The following is a 17,424-nucleotide window of genomic DNA, read 5'->3' on the forward strand; positions in this document are numbered from 1 at the left end:
CATTAGTCTGTGTCACGTATCCTTGACTTTTAGACATCCTGATGCTGCAGGATTTAACAGGAGTTCTTTCTCCCAAGTGAGATTGTTGAGGTTCACTCTTTAATATGGCATGAATCTTACCCTGCAATATAGCGAACCTTGAGATAACTGCTGTTGTGAACTAACTTTCTAAAAGTCCTGTGGTTAGTTAATTGTCTTTACAACTACTGTGAGGATTATAGGTTTGGGTGAACAGCTGTTATAGGCGTTCGTCAGATAGTTACTGCACTTAGACAGACAACCATTCACGCCTATGACAGTTAACCCAACCAGTGTGTGTCTTTGAACATGTGCACTGGGCAGGACATGGAAACATGAAACTCACCAACACATCTATGTGCTGTCAGTCAGCTCATCTGTCTCTGCCTTGTGGTTCCATAGTGTAGTGGTTATCACGTCTGCTTTACACGCAGAAGGTCCTGGGTTCGATCCCCAGTGGAACCAGAGAACACTTATCAAATCATAGTGAGAAGTGTTTGAATAATAGAAACCTACTACCTCCATTTTTCTGTATTTAACACAAAAGCAAAACATCTGCACAGCACAGTCTACTAAGACAATGTGCTTAAACCAGTATATGTGATAATGTTGCACCCCTGAATCTGACATCTCAGTCCAGCCCGTTCTCACTCCAAAGGCGTAACATGCCGACGTTTTGTCACGTCCCGCGGCGTTCCTGAGGAACGCGAAAGGAGGACTTCGGCGTTCTTATGGTACGCGGCGGGTTATGGCTGAAATCCAGTGCAATGACGCTCCCGCGGTAATAGACGTTCCAGCCCTGTATTCCAGCCCTAAACCTAACCTTATCCCTAGCCCTAACCATAACCTTTTTCCTGAGCTTAACCAGGACTTTAATGATGTTAAATAGCGTGTTTCTAAGCGATTTGAAGAAAAAGAGCGAACACGTGTAGATTGAGTCCATACGGTTCTCATATTTCCTCATTTTTCCTAGGTCGTCATTTAGGAACGTGGTGGGTAGCCCAAAACGTAATATATTGACGATTTGTCACCTAGCGTAAAATGTTACGCTTTGGGAGTGAGAACGTGTTGCTCAGTCACAACTACAAAAGTAAACTTGCAGTGATTGGTCATTATCTGTCACTCACATTTAAAGTAAAACACACCAAAACATAATATTTTCAGCAGTTATGATCCCAAACTTAACTCTAACCTTAACTCTGTCCTCAGGAAATCAGAATATGTCATTTTGCAGGCTGTGGCTCAGGAGGAGGTGGAGTCTGCGGGTCAACCTTCTGATTAGTAGACAAGGCCGAGTGCTTAGGCATGGAAAAAAGTGCTTGTGTGAATAAGGCTTATAGAAAGAAAGTAGTCAATGGGAGTACTACTACTACTACTACTAATAAATTTTTCTGTCACACATAAAAAACTATTTACATTTCCCCCCCCCAAAAAATTTTTGTTTTGCTTGTCGCTACAGTGCGTAATGTTGAGATTATCACCCATGATAACATCAAGCTCAGCCCAAAAAAGTTACATAACATAACTTCCAGTATTTGGAATATTGAAAATCCGTTTGAAATGGAGATCCTGAGTGGAGTCAAAGTCAGGACTGAGAAAAAACTTGGCAGTGGAGAGAAATTGCTTGTGGGGTTAAAGAGCTTTAGTAATTTGGGGGGAGACAGAAAGAGCTAAAATCATAGGCTGAGGTGCAGTCAGTGCCACTAAGAACTAAATTTTAACTGAGTCAGTGCACATTCACATGCAATCCCTACCAGCGCACAATTCTTACTCATTCGCACTGTGCATAAGGAGGCTAACACCCTGGCATACACACAGTGCATTAAGGGCGTTGTCCCCAGATGATGAAGCAAATCTCTGAGGCTCCTGAATGAAAGCGTCTTGGCACAAACATAATGATTACTTCTCCTGCCAGCGAACTCAGCAGTGACTCCACCCTTTCTGTCATTATACCCTTATTCTTCTTGCTTAATTGTTGACTTTCTTCTGTCAAAATATCAGGTTCTTTTGTGTCACGCAGCCTCAGCGGAGCTGCTCGCCAGCAGCGTTATCCTCCACCTGTCACATCACGCAATGACAAACAGGTATCGCCGACCTGCAAAGCCACAATAAAGTGGATGAGTCGATACAGGGCAATGAGTGACTGTGATTCCTCACCGCTTTTATAAAGAGCTGGCAAATCTATTATCTCCTCATAGGTAGGATTCTTTTGTGGAAGTGAGATTTTTCCATGACGTCAACAACCTTGTATCTTTGCAAATCAGATATTTAAGGTTATCGCCAAAATTAGTTTTCACTTTTTAATTTCATAACCATGCCCGTCTATCTATCCTCATATATAAATTGCACATATAGAAGCTACTTATCACTTATTTATTCCATATTATATATATTCCATAATTTATTCCAGCATCTTTGCAGACTCCACTATTGTATGATAAATACTAGTGATGGGATTTCCGGCTCTTTTTAGAGATCCGGCTCTTTCGGCTCGGCTCACTAAAAAGAGCCGGCTCTTTCAGCTCCGAACCGGCTCTTCAGGTTGTTTTGTTGCTTTAATTATTTAATCATTAACAATAATATAAAATTATGCAGAAAAGGAATTACTAATGTAAAAAAAGTGGTTTTATTTATATATGTTTATATATGGCCCCTAGAGACAAATCATGTACAAACTCCAAAACACATTTCTAGCGTTTACTGAACTTCCAAAACAGAGCTACCTAGATCACTTAAATTACACAATTGAAAGCATGTGTGTATTGTTTGTGTATTTATACACAGGCACTCATATTTATTCAAATAATTTTAAAAAAAAGTTCATTTACCTGTTACTACCACACACCAAATCCGGTTGTTGATACTTCCTGGCTTGTGTAGCCACTGGGTAACAAAAGCTCAACACTGCACCCTAGCATCCTGGAGCACTTCTGTTGTCTTTTGTACGTGTTTCAGAGTTCGTAAGTGCTTCTGAGTTTTTACGCGTTTTGGAGTTTTTACGCGTTTTGGAGTTTGTACGTGCTTTGTCTCTAAGGTCCACCATAAATATACTTTATTTATTCACTCCACATAAAATGTAATAAATAAATCACATAATACAAAAAACAACTATTTACATTTTAAATTTTTAACTATTTAAATTTTCAGCTTTTTCCTTTTAAACCAATTTAACGTGAAACAACACAAAACACTGCAAACCACAACACAATTAAATATAAATTAAAATATTAAAACAAAAAGAAGATGCACATTCTCTGTCATATGGGCCTGCATGATTTCTGAATCCTTTATCATCTGCAACTGAAAATAGTGGATGATTACTATACCTTTCTCTGTTCCTGTGCTACTGCGAGTGTAACTAACGCCCCTCCCCCCTCTGCCCAGCGCAAAGTACAGGCCGCGCATGCGGAGTTTAGCGGAAAAATGGGCGAGAGAGAGGGTGAGAGAAAGAAAAAAAAACCAAAAAAAAAAAAACCTCACGGCTCCCAATAAGGAGCCGGCTCGCGTCGTTCACTTCAAAGAGCCGGCTCTAAGAGCCATTTCGTTCGCGAACGACCCATCACTAATAAATACGTTATGTACACTGAGAGCAACGACAGAGCCATATGCCAGTTCCTTGTATGCAGTGTTGGGGAGTAACGGAATACATGTACCGCCGTTACGTATTTAAAATACAAAATATGAGTAACTGTATTCCGTTACAGTTACCGTTTAAAAAGGTGGTATTTAGAATACAGTTACTTTGTTGAAATAAATGGATTACACGGCGGTACTTCCCTGTTTCATATTGTGGCGGGTCAGGACTGTTTGGGTTTTGTTTGACAGCTACGTTCTGTTGTTCCAGGCGGCAGCGTTACGGTTGCCATGGTTACAGGGTGACGCTCTCTCTCTGCGTGTTTCCTGGGTGAGAGAGCGCCTGTTGTTGTTGTGCTAAGCTAATAGACAGAATGCTACAGGCATAGCTCTAAAGAATGTAGCATCATGGGCAGTGTAGTCCGTGCTGCAGGGAGAATGGACTGCCATACACGTTATGTGTCTGTGAGCGAGGGAGGGAGAAAAAGGAAAAGTACGAGCTGTCATCGAGCAAAAACAGGAACTGGAAGCATGTAAATATAATAATAACCACTGCAGCCAAGAAGAGTGCCTGACGAGCCCAGTTGTAAGTAAGCTATTAAGACTCGACTGTACGCTGTGTTCGTGTTTTCCTCCGACAAAATAAGTTCCGTTGGAGCAGCCGTTCAATGCCTCTCTCTGCCCTCGCAAGCAAACTTGACCCAGACAACAAAGTAAAGCTAGTTTTCGGCTACAAGCCGACACAGAACCCGACGTATTAGTCAGAGGTCCCTTTACTACGGAGTCGCGGACCTTCAGTAACAGTAATAAATCACAGCAATAGTACATTCACGTAGTTGTAAACAGCATGATAATATATTAAGTAATCCAAAGTATTCAGAATATGTTACTCTCATTGAGTAACGTAACGGAATACGTTACAGAATAAATTTTGGGGCATGTATTCTGTATTCTGTAATGGAATACATTTTAAAAGTAACCTTCCCAACACTGCTTGTATGTGTGGTTGATACAGCCGATTCTGATTGGTTACTGGTCAAAGATCTATGCTGCGCGTCTTAGTAAGAGTTTTTCTTATGGGCAAATTAATAGTTATAATATTCTTATTGTAGCTATCAGATCAGTTCAGTTAGAAAAGCTACACAGTGAACAGCTAGAACAGTTAAATCAACTTTAGCAATGACCTGTGCAGGGTCAGCTATCACAGCCCAACAGCAGTTGCATCCAACACTGAATTGGACAAGCAGAAGAAAATGGATGGAAGTAGTAATTAGGGGTGGGTTTTGATTATAGATTAAAATCGATTCTGGCTTGGATAACGTGATAATGATTCATTAAAATCCTGAATCGATTTTTAAATATAAATTCATTTTGCACAAAACGCCAGAATCTCAGGTTAAACCTCACAAATTTTCAACAACCACCAAAGATTTAAAACAGTAAATGAGAGCAGGAACACGGATTCTGCACAAAGACATAAACACAAAGCGTGAACCCGCCGACGGATCAGAATCAGCGAGATGTCGCCTTTCTCACCCGATGGCACGGACACAGTCGGGGCTGAAAGCCGACAGCTCGCTGATTCCGATGTTCGCGCTTTGTGTTTACGTCCTTTTTGCGCAGATTCTAAAGCTGTTAGTTTTATCTCTCTCCAAACAATATTAACCGAACCAGAAGCAAAAGAAGCTCCAAACTACGCTTCACATAAACATGAATTCCCTCTTACTTTTCCTGTTTTGCTTCCACCACGATAAAAATCACACTTCATGCACAGCTCTCTCTCTCATCTAAAAATCTGTTTTCTGCATTATTCGCTTGCTTGTTACGCACAAGTCTGCCGCTGTTTACAGCGCTGTCGGGTGTTTTTTTCCTTTTACTTACTTCCGAAAAGAAAGCGTCATTTCTGCTGTTCAATACTGAACAAATTTAAACTTTAAATTATGCAAAATTGCAAAACGCTTAGCTGTGTCTCTAATCAAACCTCTATAACTTTGCTCTGCTTCACTTCAGCAGCATCAGGTAATGTTCATATGTTGATTAATGGTTTTCTTTCATTTTTGATCTACTGAAGAATATTTGTATAAAATCCCAGGCCAGGAAAATCACCTTCATGTTTTTCTGTTTTATCTTCAGCTAATTTGACACAAAGGCATCTGCTGTGATGCTTACACCTTTGATAAAGTCTCGCAAATGTCAGTTTTCTTTTTATAGATATAAAAATATGGAAATGTACTGATGCATAATCTGAATTATAATATTTCTGACTGTCTGAGGCAAAATTTCCCTGATTCGAATCGAATGGAATTGAATTGAATCATGAATCGAATTGATTTGGGACCTTGTGAATCGGAATCCAGCCCTATTTCTGACCACTTGATGAAGGTGGTATTTACTGGTTGCTGTGTGGCACTGAAGTGTGTTTGTCACAGTGATTCTTCATTATAACAACTGTTTTTACAGCAGCGACACAAATAATCTAAAACGTGTCCACCAATTATTTCCTATATAATAGAGTTTGGAAAGCTGGAAAAAAAGTAAGAAACACCAGATAATCTATTATTTTATGAACATTTTTATTATTTTGTCGCAGCATCATTACTGCACAAACAAAAAGCAAAAATAAACCATTGTTCTTATTAATTGGAACATAAACAATTTGATAATTTTCTTACACACATTAAGTATCAAAACAAAATTAAACAAACTCACATACGGCTGATCTAAAATCCCATTATTTAAAAAAAAAAGGAAAAAATATCAATATTATAATAGGAGGTAAAACAAATATTTACAAAATCTTTCGATGAAGCTAAAACTACAGTATGTACACAGTGGGTGGTCGGAGCTTCCTTCTTTAGAGAGACAGGAGAACTTGTTCCTTGGGATGAAAAATAAAAGAAAACAATCAGATTTGAAATAACAGGATGCGTTTCCCCTAACTGAACACACGCTGGAGGGATCTGGGCCGAACCTTCGGCCTCTCGATGCAAACAGGGCCGAGCTAAAATGACAATAAGGACGATGCGACTGTTTAAATGTTCTGGCATCGCGCACCCGTTACAGATAAGAAAACACCACTACGGCTGAGTATTTGCTCACAAAGTTTGTTGTTTTAAACGAACAAAGAGGCACAGTGCTAATGGTACGAGACGCCTGGGAAAGTAACAGCAGCAGCAGCGATTACAACAGAGGTTTTTCCTTTTCAGCTGCTTCACTTTGCACGTTTCCACCTGCAGACACAGTCGTGCACTCTCTGGCTCCACTTTAACAGCAGTTGTATTTGTTTTATATTTTAACCCTCCTGTTTTTTTTTTTTTTTTTTAAGGGCTCACGACAAGACCAAACAAAAAAAAAACAGACAGCTCTTAATCATTTTCAGCTTTGACATGTCTGCAGACGGCAGTTGTTCTTATTACAGGATCAAAATTCTGGACCTCTGAAATGCTGCTGCTGTTACGTTCTTGGATTATTTGCTTAAAGAGAGTGGGCGTGCACGCACCGTTCACTTAGAAAAACCTCTTTGGTTGCAAGATTGTCGTCTTCTGTTGTAATAATCAGTGTAGATTTTGTACTGTTTTTATATTAGAGTACAATTTGTCTTTAATGTGCGCATTATACCAAAACTATGCTCACCGAGTATCAATCAATTCATTAATATCATTAATAACAGTCCCTCAAGGCGCTTTATATTGTAAGGCAAAGACCCTAAAATAATAATCTGAGAATGTAGTGGCCTCGCTTTAAATACGTTTAGATAAAAGGCTCAAGGAGAATCACAAAAGCCCACGAATTTCTTTACAGTTTGCCCCAGTTGAAAGAAATCTGACAGGTAATGTAAACATACTATACAGTAGATTTTAGAAATATAAAAAGACCCAACAGACCCCAAGTCAATATCTTTAAGGCTGTGTCTCTGTGATGAGGTTGTGCTGAAACTCTGTGGGTGGTGGATCTGGTCTGTGGAGAAGCAGCATGCTTGAAGAAAAGTGATAAAAACAGGCTGTAGTGAACTCTGCAAAATAAGGTCGGTAAACGTAGTGGGTGTATGCCTGCTGGTTTATAACTGAGGCATGAAAAAGTTCATTTCACTGCCTCTGAATGGTGAAAAACAAAACAAACAAACAAACAAAAAACAGTATGAACTCCTGTTATTGATCAGCATGCAAGATTTACTGGAAGACGTTTAAGTCTGTTCTGAACAGAAGGACGAGGACACGACGCAGCTGCTAATCCTTTTACCCTGAGAAGGTTTAGATCTCCACGTGGATCGTGTTTTCAGGAAGATGACTTTTAGTGCCGTTCACTTTACAGCATCCACTACTTGATACCATTTTTCCACGAATAGTGAAGGTTTCCCTTCCTTAGTGCTCAAGCATGTTGGAAGAGCACTGCTCAAAAACCAACACGTTCTCACTCCCAAAGCGTAACATTTTACGCTAGGTGACAAATCGTCAACACATTACGTTTTCGGCTACCCACCACGTTCCTAAATGACGACCTCGGAAAAAAATGAAGAAATATGAGAACCGTATGGACTCAATCTACACATGTTCGCTCTTTTTCTTCAAATCACTTAGAAACACGCTATTTAACATCATTAAAGTCCTGGTTAAGGTCAGGAAAAAGGTTATGGTTAGGGCTAGGGATAAGGTTAGGTTTAGGGCTGGAATACAGGCTGGAACGTCTATTACCGCGGGAGCGTCATTGCACTGGATTTCAGCCATAACCCGCCGCGTACCATAAGAACGCCGAAGGTCTTCTTTCGCGTTCCTCAGGAACGCCGCGGGACGTGACAAAACGTCGGCATGTTACGCCTCGGGAGTGAGAACGGGCTGCAACAACAGTGTGGGGGCCAAAAGCCTTCTATGCTTTCCAAATAAAAGTCAAAAAGATGCAAAAGCCCTATCGACTAAACGCTAAGCATTCATGTGAATGTGCACTTCCTGTTCTTTCAGTTAACAGGGCCGCCTGTGAGAGCGTAATGTACCAGGCGCGCGGCGTATTAACAAACCTGATTACATAATAGAGCTGTCCACCCGTCTCTATCTTTCTTGGGTTGAAGTGTTGAATAAATACAGGACGATTAAGCAAAAAGAGAGAGAGAAAAAAAAAAGAGGGTGAAAAACAGCGCTGAATGGAAAAGGCAAGCAAACACCAAACTGTTGTCATAGGAGCTCCGTTGCCACGGCAACAGGTAATGTCATGGATACAAACACTGCGCTGCTCCGTGAGCTCAACAGGTATTACCTGTATAGAAAAACACGCAGAACTAGGAGATGATTAACTTTTCCGTGCAGTTTTCTGATTCCGACTGATCTTTTTTTCTCTTTTCTTTCTTTTCGTTTTTTTTTAAAAGACCCTTGACCCTTGTACCACAAGGAAGTTTCGAAGTGGGATAAGACATTCGATGAGAAAAAAAAAAAAAGTTGTCAAGTATAAATTTCAATACATTCGTCATATTATTAAACACACATACGCACACTTACAAACAAGTATGTACAGAGGACAGGCGAGTGTTTCCACCGCTTAGTTACAGTTCATACCTCAATCGATAAAAGGCGGTGACAGAGGTGAAGATGATGATGATGTTGGCAGCAGATTTGTTTGAAAAGTTCACGTTGTCGTTGCTGGTGGTTTTCTTTTTTTTCTTTACTCTTTTTTTAAAATGCAGCAGAAGAAAGTTTTCCAGGATTTGATCAGAGTCCCAAGTCCTGATTGCAAAGTCTGCAGGGAGGGATTCGAATCGAGATTCACGAGCTGCTCGTGAGAGAGCGTGTGGTGCAACTTTTAATTCGATTTTTGGACAACTCGTGAAATTAAACACCAGAGCACTTGGGGGTGATTTTGGTTTTCTTTCTGACTCTTATAAAGCCGATTGGTTCAGGCGGCTGTCTCTTTATGCGATATGGAGTGTGTCTGTATATGCAGGTATATTTGGTTTAGTTCTGGTGACGCTTCATGTGCAGAGCCAAATGGTCCGAGCGTGAGAAGCAGCGGCTGCAGGCGATGCACTTGAAGGGTTTGGCCCCGGTGTGTTTCCGGTAGTGTCTGGTGAGCTCGTCGGATCGAGCGAAGCGCCAGTCGCAGTTCTCCCATGTGCATCGGTACGGCTTCTCGCCTGCAAAAAGAGAAGAGGAGAGCGCAGAGGCGTCAGCTACATACTTTAGGTCTTTTCTTAAATTTCTTAAAGCAAAGACAAGTTCGAGACATCAGCACACATCAGTCAAATGACCAACTTTACTTGAACACACCACAGAAAGCGATTCCACTGTCACACACTCAGCCATTCAACATAAATGCTAAATAAACTTCCTTTAACATGCCCGATCGTGTTTTCTATCAGATATCATTTTAGCTCGGATATTTCTGAGTGTTTTGACGTTTGGCGGTTTGTTTCCTGCCGTTTGAAATATTACAGTGATGTCAGCACTAAAAATAACATCCCTTCACAATAAGACTTGTGTGCCTGTATGACGTCTGTGTGTAGTTGTATTTCTAAATTGTTTGAATGGCAGTTAGCATGCACTTTTGGTGTTTACTGCTTCCTTCTATAAAAACTCCTGTCTGACTTCAGCGAAACTAAACCGAGATAAAAATCTCATGAAACAGTGTTTCATTCAATGGGTTCAACCACTGTGACGGTGGTGTGCACAAAAACAAGTGTCAAACTGTGAGAGGAAAGATTTGAGTTGGAAAAGTAAAAAAAAATTTGTTTACACATGAATTAACAGAAGAAAAATGAAAAAAGACACAAACAATTAAGGAAATTTTGCAAGGACCTTGCAGCAGTGTGCGTGCGTGTCATCCCAGCTCACTTTATGGACATTTTCAGCTACAGTTTCAATTATCAGACTTGGTGCATACGAGGGAGAAAGTTAAGAAGGTTGCTTTTCCTTTTTTTGTAAATATAACAGCAGCAAATCAAGTTTTTCTGCAGTAAAACTTGATGACTTCAAAGCATTAAAGATAGGGATGCAACGATACCAATTTTTTCAAACCAATACGATACCGATACTTGGGTCTGAGTACTTGCCGATACAGAGTACAAAAACCGATACTTCTACCACACACACACACACACAAATGCAATGAATTGGAAGACAGGTTTTATTATATTCTCTGCCGATAAAAAATAAAATCTTAATAAAAATGACCACAAAAAAATTTCAAGTGAAAAATAAGCACACGTTAAATTGCAGAGTCTCCACATTGTAATTTAACAAAATATCACTGAACTATTGGCACTGTCTCGAGCTTTCAGAATAATAAATAAACACTTCTGTTTGGAATAAAATAAATACAAATTAGGTTTGAGAATAAAATAATTGTTTAAATTATTGCAGAGTCCATATTGTAAACAAACAAACAAAATAATTATTATAAAATAAATAATAAATAAAATAATAATTGGCCCCCTAGTGGCCAATCTAAAAAACTACAACAAAAATGACAAGCCACCCTCTGATTAATGAAATAAGTTGGTATCGGTTCATGGTATCGGTTAACTTTTACGAGTATGAGTACACACATATTTTACAGTATCGGCCCCGATACCAGTATCGGTATCGGTGCATCCCTAATTAAAGATTAACGACTGATTTTCTGTGTGTTTGCATCATTCCTTTACATCTGAATCCTAAAGAAACTCCACACAAACATCGCACCGAAACCATTGTCAGCACTGCAGTCTGTCTTCTCTCTGATAACATTTAACTGATGAGCGCCTGAATTGGATAAGCAGAAGAAAATGGATGGAGCTCGTTTTATTCTATCAGCTCAACTTTATGTCATTCTGTCAACTTTCTAATGTGATTATCATCAAAGTATTTTGCCTTCGCAAGAATTAGACTTGTTTTAATATCCCATCTCAAGCGGGTGAACATCAATAAGACAGTTTATCTGTAACCACTGAAAGCGGCCTTTGTGTCAGGAGTCTCGGAGCACAGCACGAGTCGTTGTTACAGGTGTGGCAGTGTTTGATTGTCACACTGCACATTAATAAATGTAATTGTGAGATTGTACATAATCCATTTTTTTGTTTTTGGAGGGGAGGTTGTGCCATTTGCTGGAGACTGGAAACATAATTGTTCAGAGGCGTGGATGTAAAAACTAGATTAGCGTTGTGTAACCCAGCCTGCTTTGTTTTCATGTCATCAGTTGCTTTTTTTTTTAAATCCGTGTTTTAGAGAAAATTAAAAGGATTATTGGAGAAAGTACAACTTGAACTCTTGCAAAAGCATGTCCCTGAATTGTTGATTGTCTGGGACATAAATCATATTATGCTCCTGTAATTACAAGGTAACAGTAGTGGGTAGTAATGGGTAAGGAGGCATAATGACAGAGAACCTGTAGAATGGGAATTCAAAACTGTGGAATAACGAGTTAAGTAAATCTAGCACGACAGTTATCTTACCCCACCCAAACATGAACATTTCTCTGCTGTGCCACAACGTGCTCTTGCCAAACAGTGAGCTAATCATCAACAAAGAGAGAAAAAAAAGGCGCAGTTGAAAGGGTTGGTATGCACATGACAAGAGAGAAAGAGAAAAAAGTCATCTTTCATAGCCAAGGTGGAAATTAATGTTCAGGAATCAATGCGAGGCCTGAGCACAAACATAAGTGAAAAGGAGATAAGCAAACAATAAAGGTTTGCTCGGGCCGGATTCCTTCAACTTTGAGTCGGTGCTTTCCAAAAGAAGAACAAAAAAAGTTCATGCCCTGATTAAAAGTTTAAATATGGCTTTTTCCAAAATGAAATGCCCCAGTTCCAGGAAAGTATCCAGACTAGATTTATTATTGGTTCCAATGCAGAATAAAAGCGATAGCTTTATACCTTGTACTGTTTGCTCACTGTCAATAGACTGTAGTGTTGTTGACATTCCAAATAAGCGATCCGGTAGATATTCAATGCCATAAAGAATAATTTCTAAGACTCTAAGTTCTGCCTGATAGGCTGAGGTAACCTATCAGGCAGTGTCGAGGGAGTGTGCCTCTCCTCGGCTGTGTGGGCCATCAAGTGCTCATTATTAGCATGGGCCCTGTTTGTGCTGATTAGATAGCTTCTGTTATTGACCATCAATCACCAGTGACAGCCATTAACGGAGCGAGTGAGTCCAAAGAGCAAAGGGCGGGCGGAGAATTTAGGCGACAGGAAGGAAATGCAACATTTTGTGCGTCTTATCCTAAAAAAAAGTGTTTTGCAATTCACATTTCCAAATATTTTGTCCTCAGTTAGTCCAGCCACTCTTCTGGGCAGGTGAAGCTAAAAATAACAGGACCGCAAGTGTGCTAGCTCAGTGGATCATTGGCTTTTCTCTATTATTTTCAAGCATCTTTACCTTAAAGTGCCTTGAGATTACTCATGTTCTTAACCGGCTCTAGATAAATAAAAATTAAATGGAAAATAAATCTTTTAAACAATCCAACCAGCCCTGAAACCCCACATTACAGGCACTCCAGCCTCCTTTGAGGGCAATATCCTGTTTCTAGAGGTAACCACACTTGATGTGTGTGAAGAGGTGGAGTGCAAATGTCTCCATATAAAAGGTTTAGGTTCTCAACCCACAGGTGTGTTTGGTTTTCCTCTATAGCTGCGCTGATGAGGTGAAAAGCACAGACGCCTCTCTCAGACTATTATCCCTGAAAGCTACAGCAAACAGGACGGTGAAATACGACACACACACACACACACACGCAGAACAAACAGACTTGACTGGTACATATATAGACGGTGGATAAAAAGAAGAAAAAAAACTTACATAGGATCCCTTCCTTTAGTCAAAGGGGGAAAAATGGGTTTGTGGGAGGTTTACTACACATGCATGAGAAGGTAAAAACCGACACATCCATCATGTATTTGAACCTCGTGCACTAGAAAACCTGAGCTTTGACAATACTGAGACATTTCACAAAGAATTTAACTTTTTCTGGCTGTCAGCGCTGTTCAAGTGGAAACTGCAAATTTGCACGACTTCGCCGTCTATTTTTAAATCGCTTAACAAGGACGCTTCTTAAAAGGTACCAGCACTCAAAAGACTTCACAGGCATTTGTGTAGCTGTTTGATCAGGTGGCCGATTACAAACGGCAAAGCCATTATCTCTCTCTGTCTCTTGAATGCACACATATATTAATGAATGCATGAAACACACACATTCAGAATCATGACAGAAACGTGTTGTGAAAACTTCTCTGATCTGGGTCTTAACTTGTGCACAAAACACACAAAACTGATTTTTCCAAGTTGTTTTTGCCCCTAAAACAACAACAACAACAGATTTTCTAACCTAATGCATTTCTATACCTTCTGCTTAATGTCATGGCGATGCACACTCAAGTAGAATATACCAGAAGTGTAATAATAACATTTTATAACCACCTCTGCCTGGCTTTACTGAGTCAAAGAGCAAACATTTTCAGGCTCTTCAGGACGCCAATAAACTCTTTGTGGACCTCTTGGCTTTATCAGCTCACTCTGTGTTTGTAAAGAGGGCTGGAGGGTTCCCTAATCAAACTGATAGTATTTTACTCTTTAGACACACACATGTAAACACACACACACACCAACACAACTGCAAAAGCCAATGTGAAGAGCTGGAGTGGCTGCTGAGGCCACGGTCAAGGTTACGCCCACGAACCAGTGGGAGGTGCAGAGTGTTATCACAGACGTGCCGATGAGCACAGATAGCGATGTACTTAAACAATATTCACATCAGCTCCCTCAGGGGGTTCATGCCGATCGCCTCCACCGAGGGCACCTGGGCTACGGCCGCTTAGCTGCTCTTCCTCTTCCTCATTCAAATGGGCGACCTGTATGTGCTCCATCTTGTTAAATGTTGTGGATTACATAGCCCGACCCTTCCTCTGTATAAAATTAAAAATGACACACTAAATGCACTTTAAAATATTTTGCTTATTTTCCATAAGGTGTAATCTATGAAAAGATTGTAATAATATATTTTAGGGCTTCCTCTTGGGATATGTAACGGACACGTGTCCTGTGGGATTGATAAAGTATTCGGATTCTGACTCTAATATATTGTGACAGCATCAATATATCATGCCAGTGTCATATCTTAAGCTGTTGTACTATTTCCAAGTCTGATCTTCAACATAAGTAAGCCTAACGTTACATTAGTCATTACACTTTACTCCTAAATATTATTATTCATGTCCTGGTTTAGTACATCAGCACTTTATACCTCAAGATTTACTAACTTCCATTATTTGAATAATTATATCACCAAAGCAGCAACTACATATCTAACTAATCAATGGTTATGAATTTGGGTTTCTTTGTCCTTTTGGTAACACTTTCTTTTAAGATCTTTATATAAGTATAAGATTATAGGGAATAAGAAGCTTATACACACTTATAGCATAATATTATGGTATATATTGTTTAGCAGTCTTGTAGCTGCAAAAGAAAAAAGTTAACTATTAAAGCAACTTTATGATGTAGAGGTTAATGCCTGTAAGCTCACCAAGATTGAGACGTGATGGCTATTAGGAATAAGGAAGGAAGGAACAAAAGAAATAAAATATAACGAACCAAAAACGTACATCTATGATTGAATTATAACCTCATTCGATGATGTTAATGGCCATATAATCTTTATTATTTCCTATTATGCAAATGTGTTATTATTAGTCTTCAGTTTAGTTGTCTTATTATCTTTTTTGTAACTCTAAGTAACTATAGCTTATTAAAAAGTGAACTGAAAAGTAACCAAAGATTTGGTCACATGTAAAAGTAAACTGGAGCCAAAAAGTCTGTGCACGAACATTAGACCATACTAGACAGACAAATACAGCAATTTCAAGTTTCCATTTCACTTAACATGCAAGTGGGTGGGAATCTGAACATAAAGATCTTCACTTAAAGGGGATTTCAAGCTCAATGAGCCACCAGATTGTTGGACCCTATGTGTATATAGATTTAAACGCAAGCCCAGACCGGGAACCTGCAGTCTACAGCAAATGATTTGTTAGCAGTAAGTTGCAAAGGCACATGTCTGTTAGCCTGGGAAAACATGACTAATGCTTTGTGAAAGACTTATAGAATATTGTATTGTATACACACACACGCACACACGTAAACGCCCAAAGGACTTCCTGATACTATTGCCTTAAGGAAAAACAACTCCTGTCTCTCTGGCAGTGAACTGAAACTGACATAAATGAGGGATGATGTTTCACCACATTAAAGGTTCTGTGCCGGCAGACTGTTGATGCAACGTATGTGTTAATACCTCACAGGAAACCCTGCACGCACAGACTGACACCAGTCGTGCAGGCGTACATTACTATGTGGTTGTTAACGAGCCATCCTAATTAAACACTTTTGGGTTAATCGGGATCAATAACAGCCAGTTTGTCACCTCTGATCACCGTGAGCTGGTTCGGTGGTATAAAACGGTGGGAGACATAACGCTCGGTAAATGTCTCACTTTTGTTTTTGTGACTGGTTCATACACACCGAGTAAACAAACACTGCAATCCTATCAGTCTATCTATCGATCTACAGAATGTAAACATGGGTGTAAACTTGGCAGGTCCTGTTAAGATACTATGTGTAGATTAATAATAAAATAACGATAATCTCTCTAGAAAAGAGATTATTTTTAATTTCTTTGATAAGAAAACTACATACAGCATTCTTTATGAGTTAAAGGTGTGGACTGCTTCTACTCAGACAGGCAAACTGAACCAATTATAGAAAGGTTAATGCTGTAATGTAACTTTAAAAAGGTCAGTGTGAAGTCAGTGGCAACTTTATAGTTTTTGGTTTATATTTAAGGTCCAATATTACGCACCGATTCATGTGTGCGACTAAGTTCAGCAACCCAAATAAATCTGAGAATAAAAGGGGGGCCTAGAACGCAGCTGTGAGGCACTCCACAAGCACAGTATTGATGGTTTTTGGTGGCGCTTCTGAGGCCACTATTATAGATCTTGGTTCGCTGGCACAGTATGTTAAACCAATCATCACTAATCTGGGAGTTAAAATAGAGGCAAATCTTAAATTTGAAAGCCAGGTCAGAGCTGTTGTAAGATCTAGCTTTTTTCATTTGAGGAAATTAGCCAAAATAAAGACTATCTTATCGAAACAGCAGTTTGAGACAGTAATCCATGCCTTTGTTACTTCTAGGCTGGATTATTGTAACGCACTTTATTTTGGGGTTAGTGATGCGTCCATTAGGCGCCTGCAGGTTGTGCAAAATGCTGCAGCACGTCTTTTAACTGGAACAAAAAAGTCTGAGCACATTACCCCAATTTTAAGTTCACTCCACTGGCTACCTGTACATTTTAGGATTGTTTTTAAAATTCTCTTATTTGCTTTTAAATCTCTTAATGGCCTGCCCCCCCCCCCCCCCCCCCCCCCAAGTATAAATTTAAAGGTGATCGTGCTTTTGCTGTAGTTGCTCCAAAGTTGTGGAATGATCTACCTTTGCATGTTAGGCAGGCCTCTTCTCTTTCTGAATTTAAAAGTCTTCTTAAAACATATTTATTCGCTGAAGCCTTTGGCATTGATTACAGGGGTTGACTCTATTTGTTTTAACATGTTTCAATTTATTTTAGTTTTTTATTTTATCTTATTTCATTTTAATTTTTATTTACTTATGCTATTAGCATGTACAGCACTTTGTGAACTCTGGTTTTATGTTAAAGTGCTTTATAAATAAAGGTGGTATGGTACGGTACAGTATGCAGATGCCTAATCAATAGATAAGCCAAGCGATTTTTAAGGCCGATGTAAAACTATCCATCCAGCAAATCACATTCGTTACAGAAATACTCATAAAATAACTAAACCTTGTGTCACATATACTGTA

General features: G+C 39.5%; 1 protein-coding gene and 1 non-coding gene across 2 annotated transcripts in view; one reads left to right on the top strand and one right to left on the bottom strand.

Moving 5' to 3' along the window:
* Positions 1-410: 410 nt before the first annotated feature.
* trnav-uac (transfer RNA valine (anticodon UAC)) lies at positions 411-483 on the top strand. Its single transcript has one exon. It is a non-coding gene; the product is annotated as a tRNA-Val (tRNA).
* A 5,848-nt stretch (positions 484-6,331) lies between these two features.
* Positions 6,332-17,424, bottom strand: part of klf5l (Kruppel like factor 5 like) — a 28,298-nt gene continuing 17,205 nt past the window's right edge. Inside the window, exon 4 of the mRNA XM_085173756.1 lies at positions 6,332-9,709. Coding sequence (XP_085029882.1) covers positions 9,531-9,709 — 179 coding nt within the window. The 3' untranslated portion in view covers positions 6,332-9,530. The remainder of the gene's footprint in view (positions 9,710-17,424) is intronic.

This window comes from Neolamprologus multifasciatus, chromosome 10, assembly GCF_963576455.1.
Source record: "Neolamprologus multifasciatus chromosome 10, fNeoMul1.2, whole genome shotgun sequence".
Taxonomy (NCBI): Eukaryota; Metazoa; Chordata; class Actinopteri; order Cichliformes; family Cichlidae; genus Neolamprologus; species Neolamprologus multifasciatus.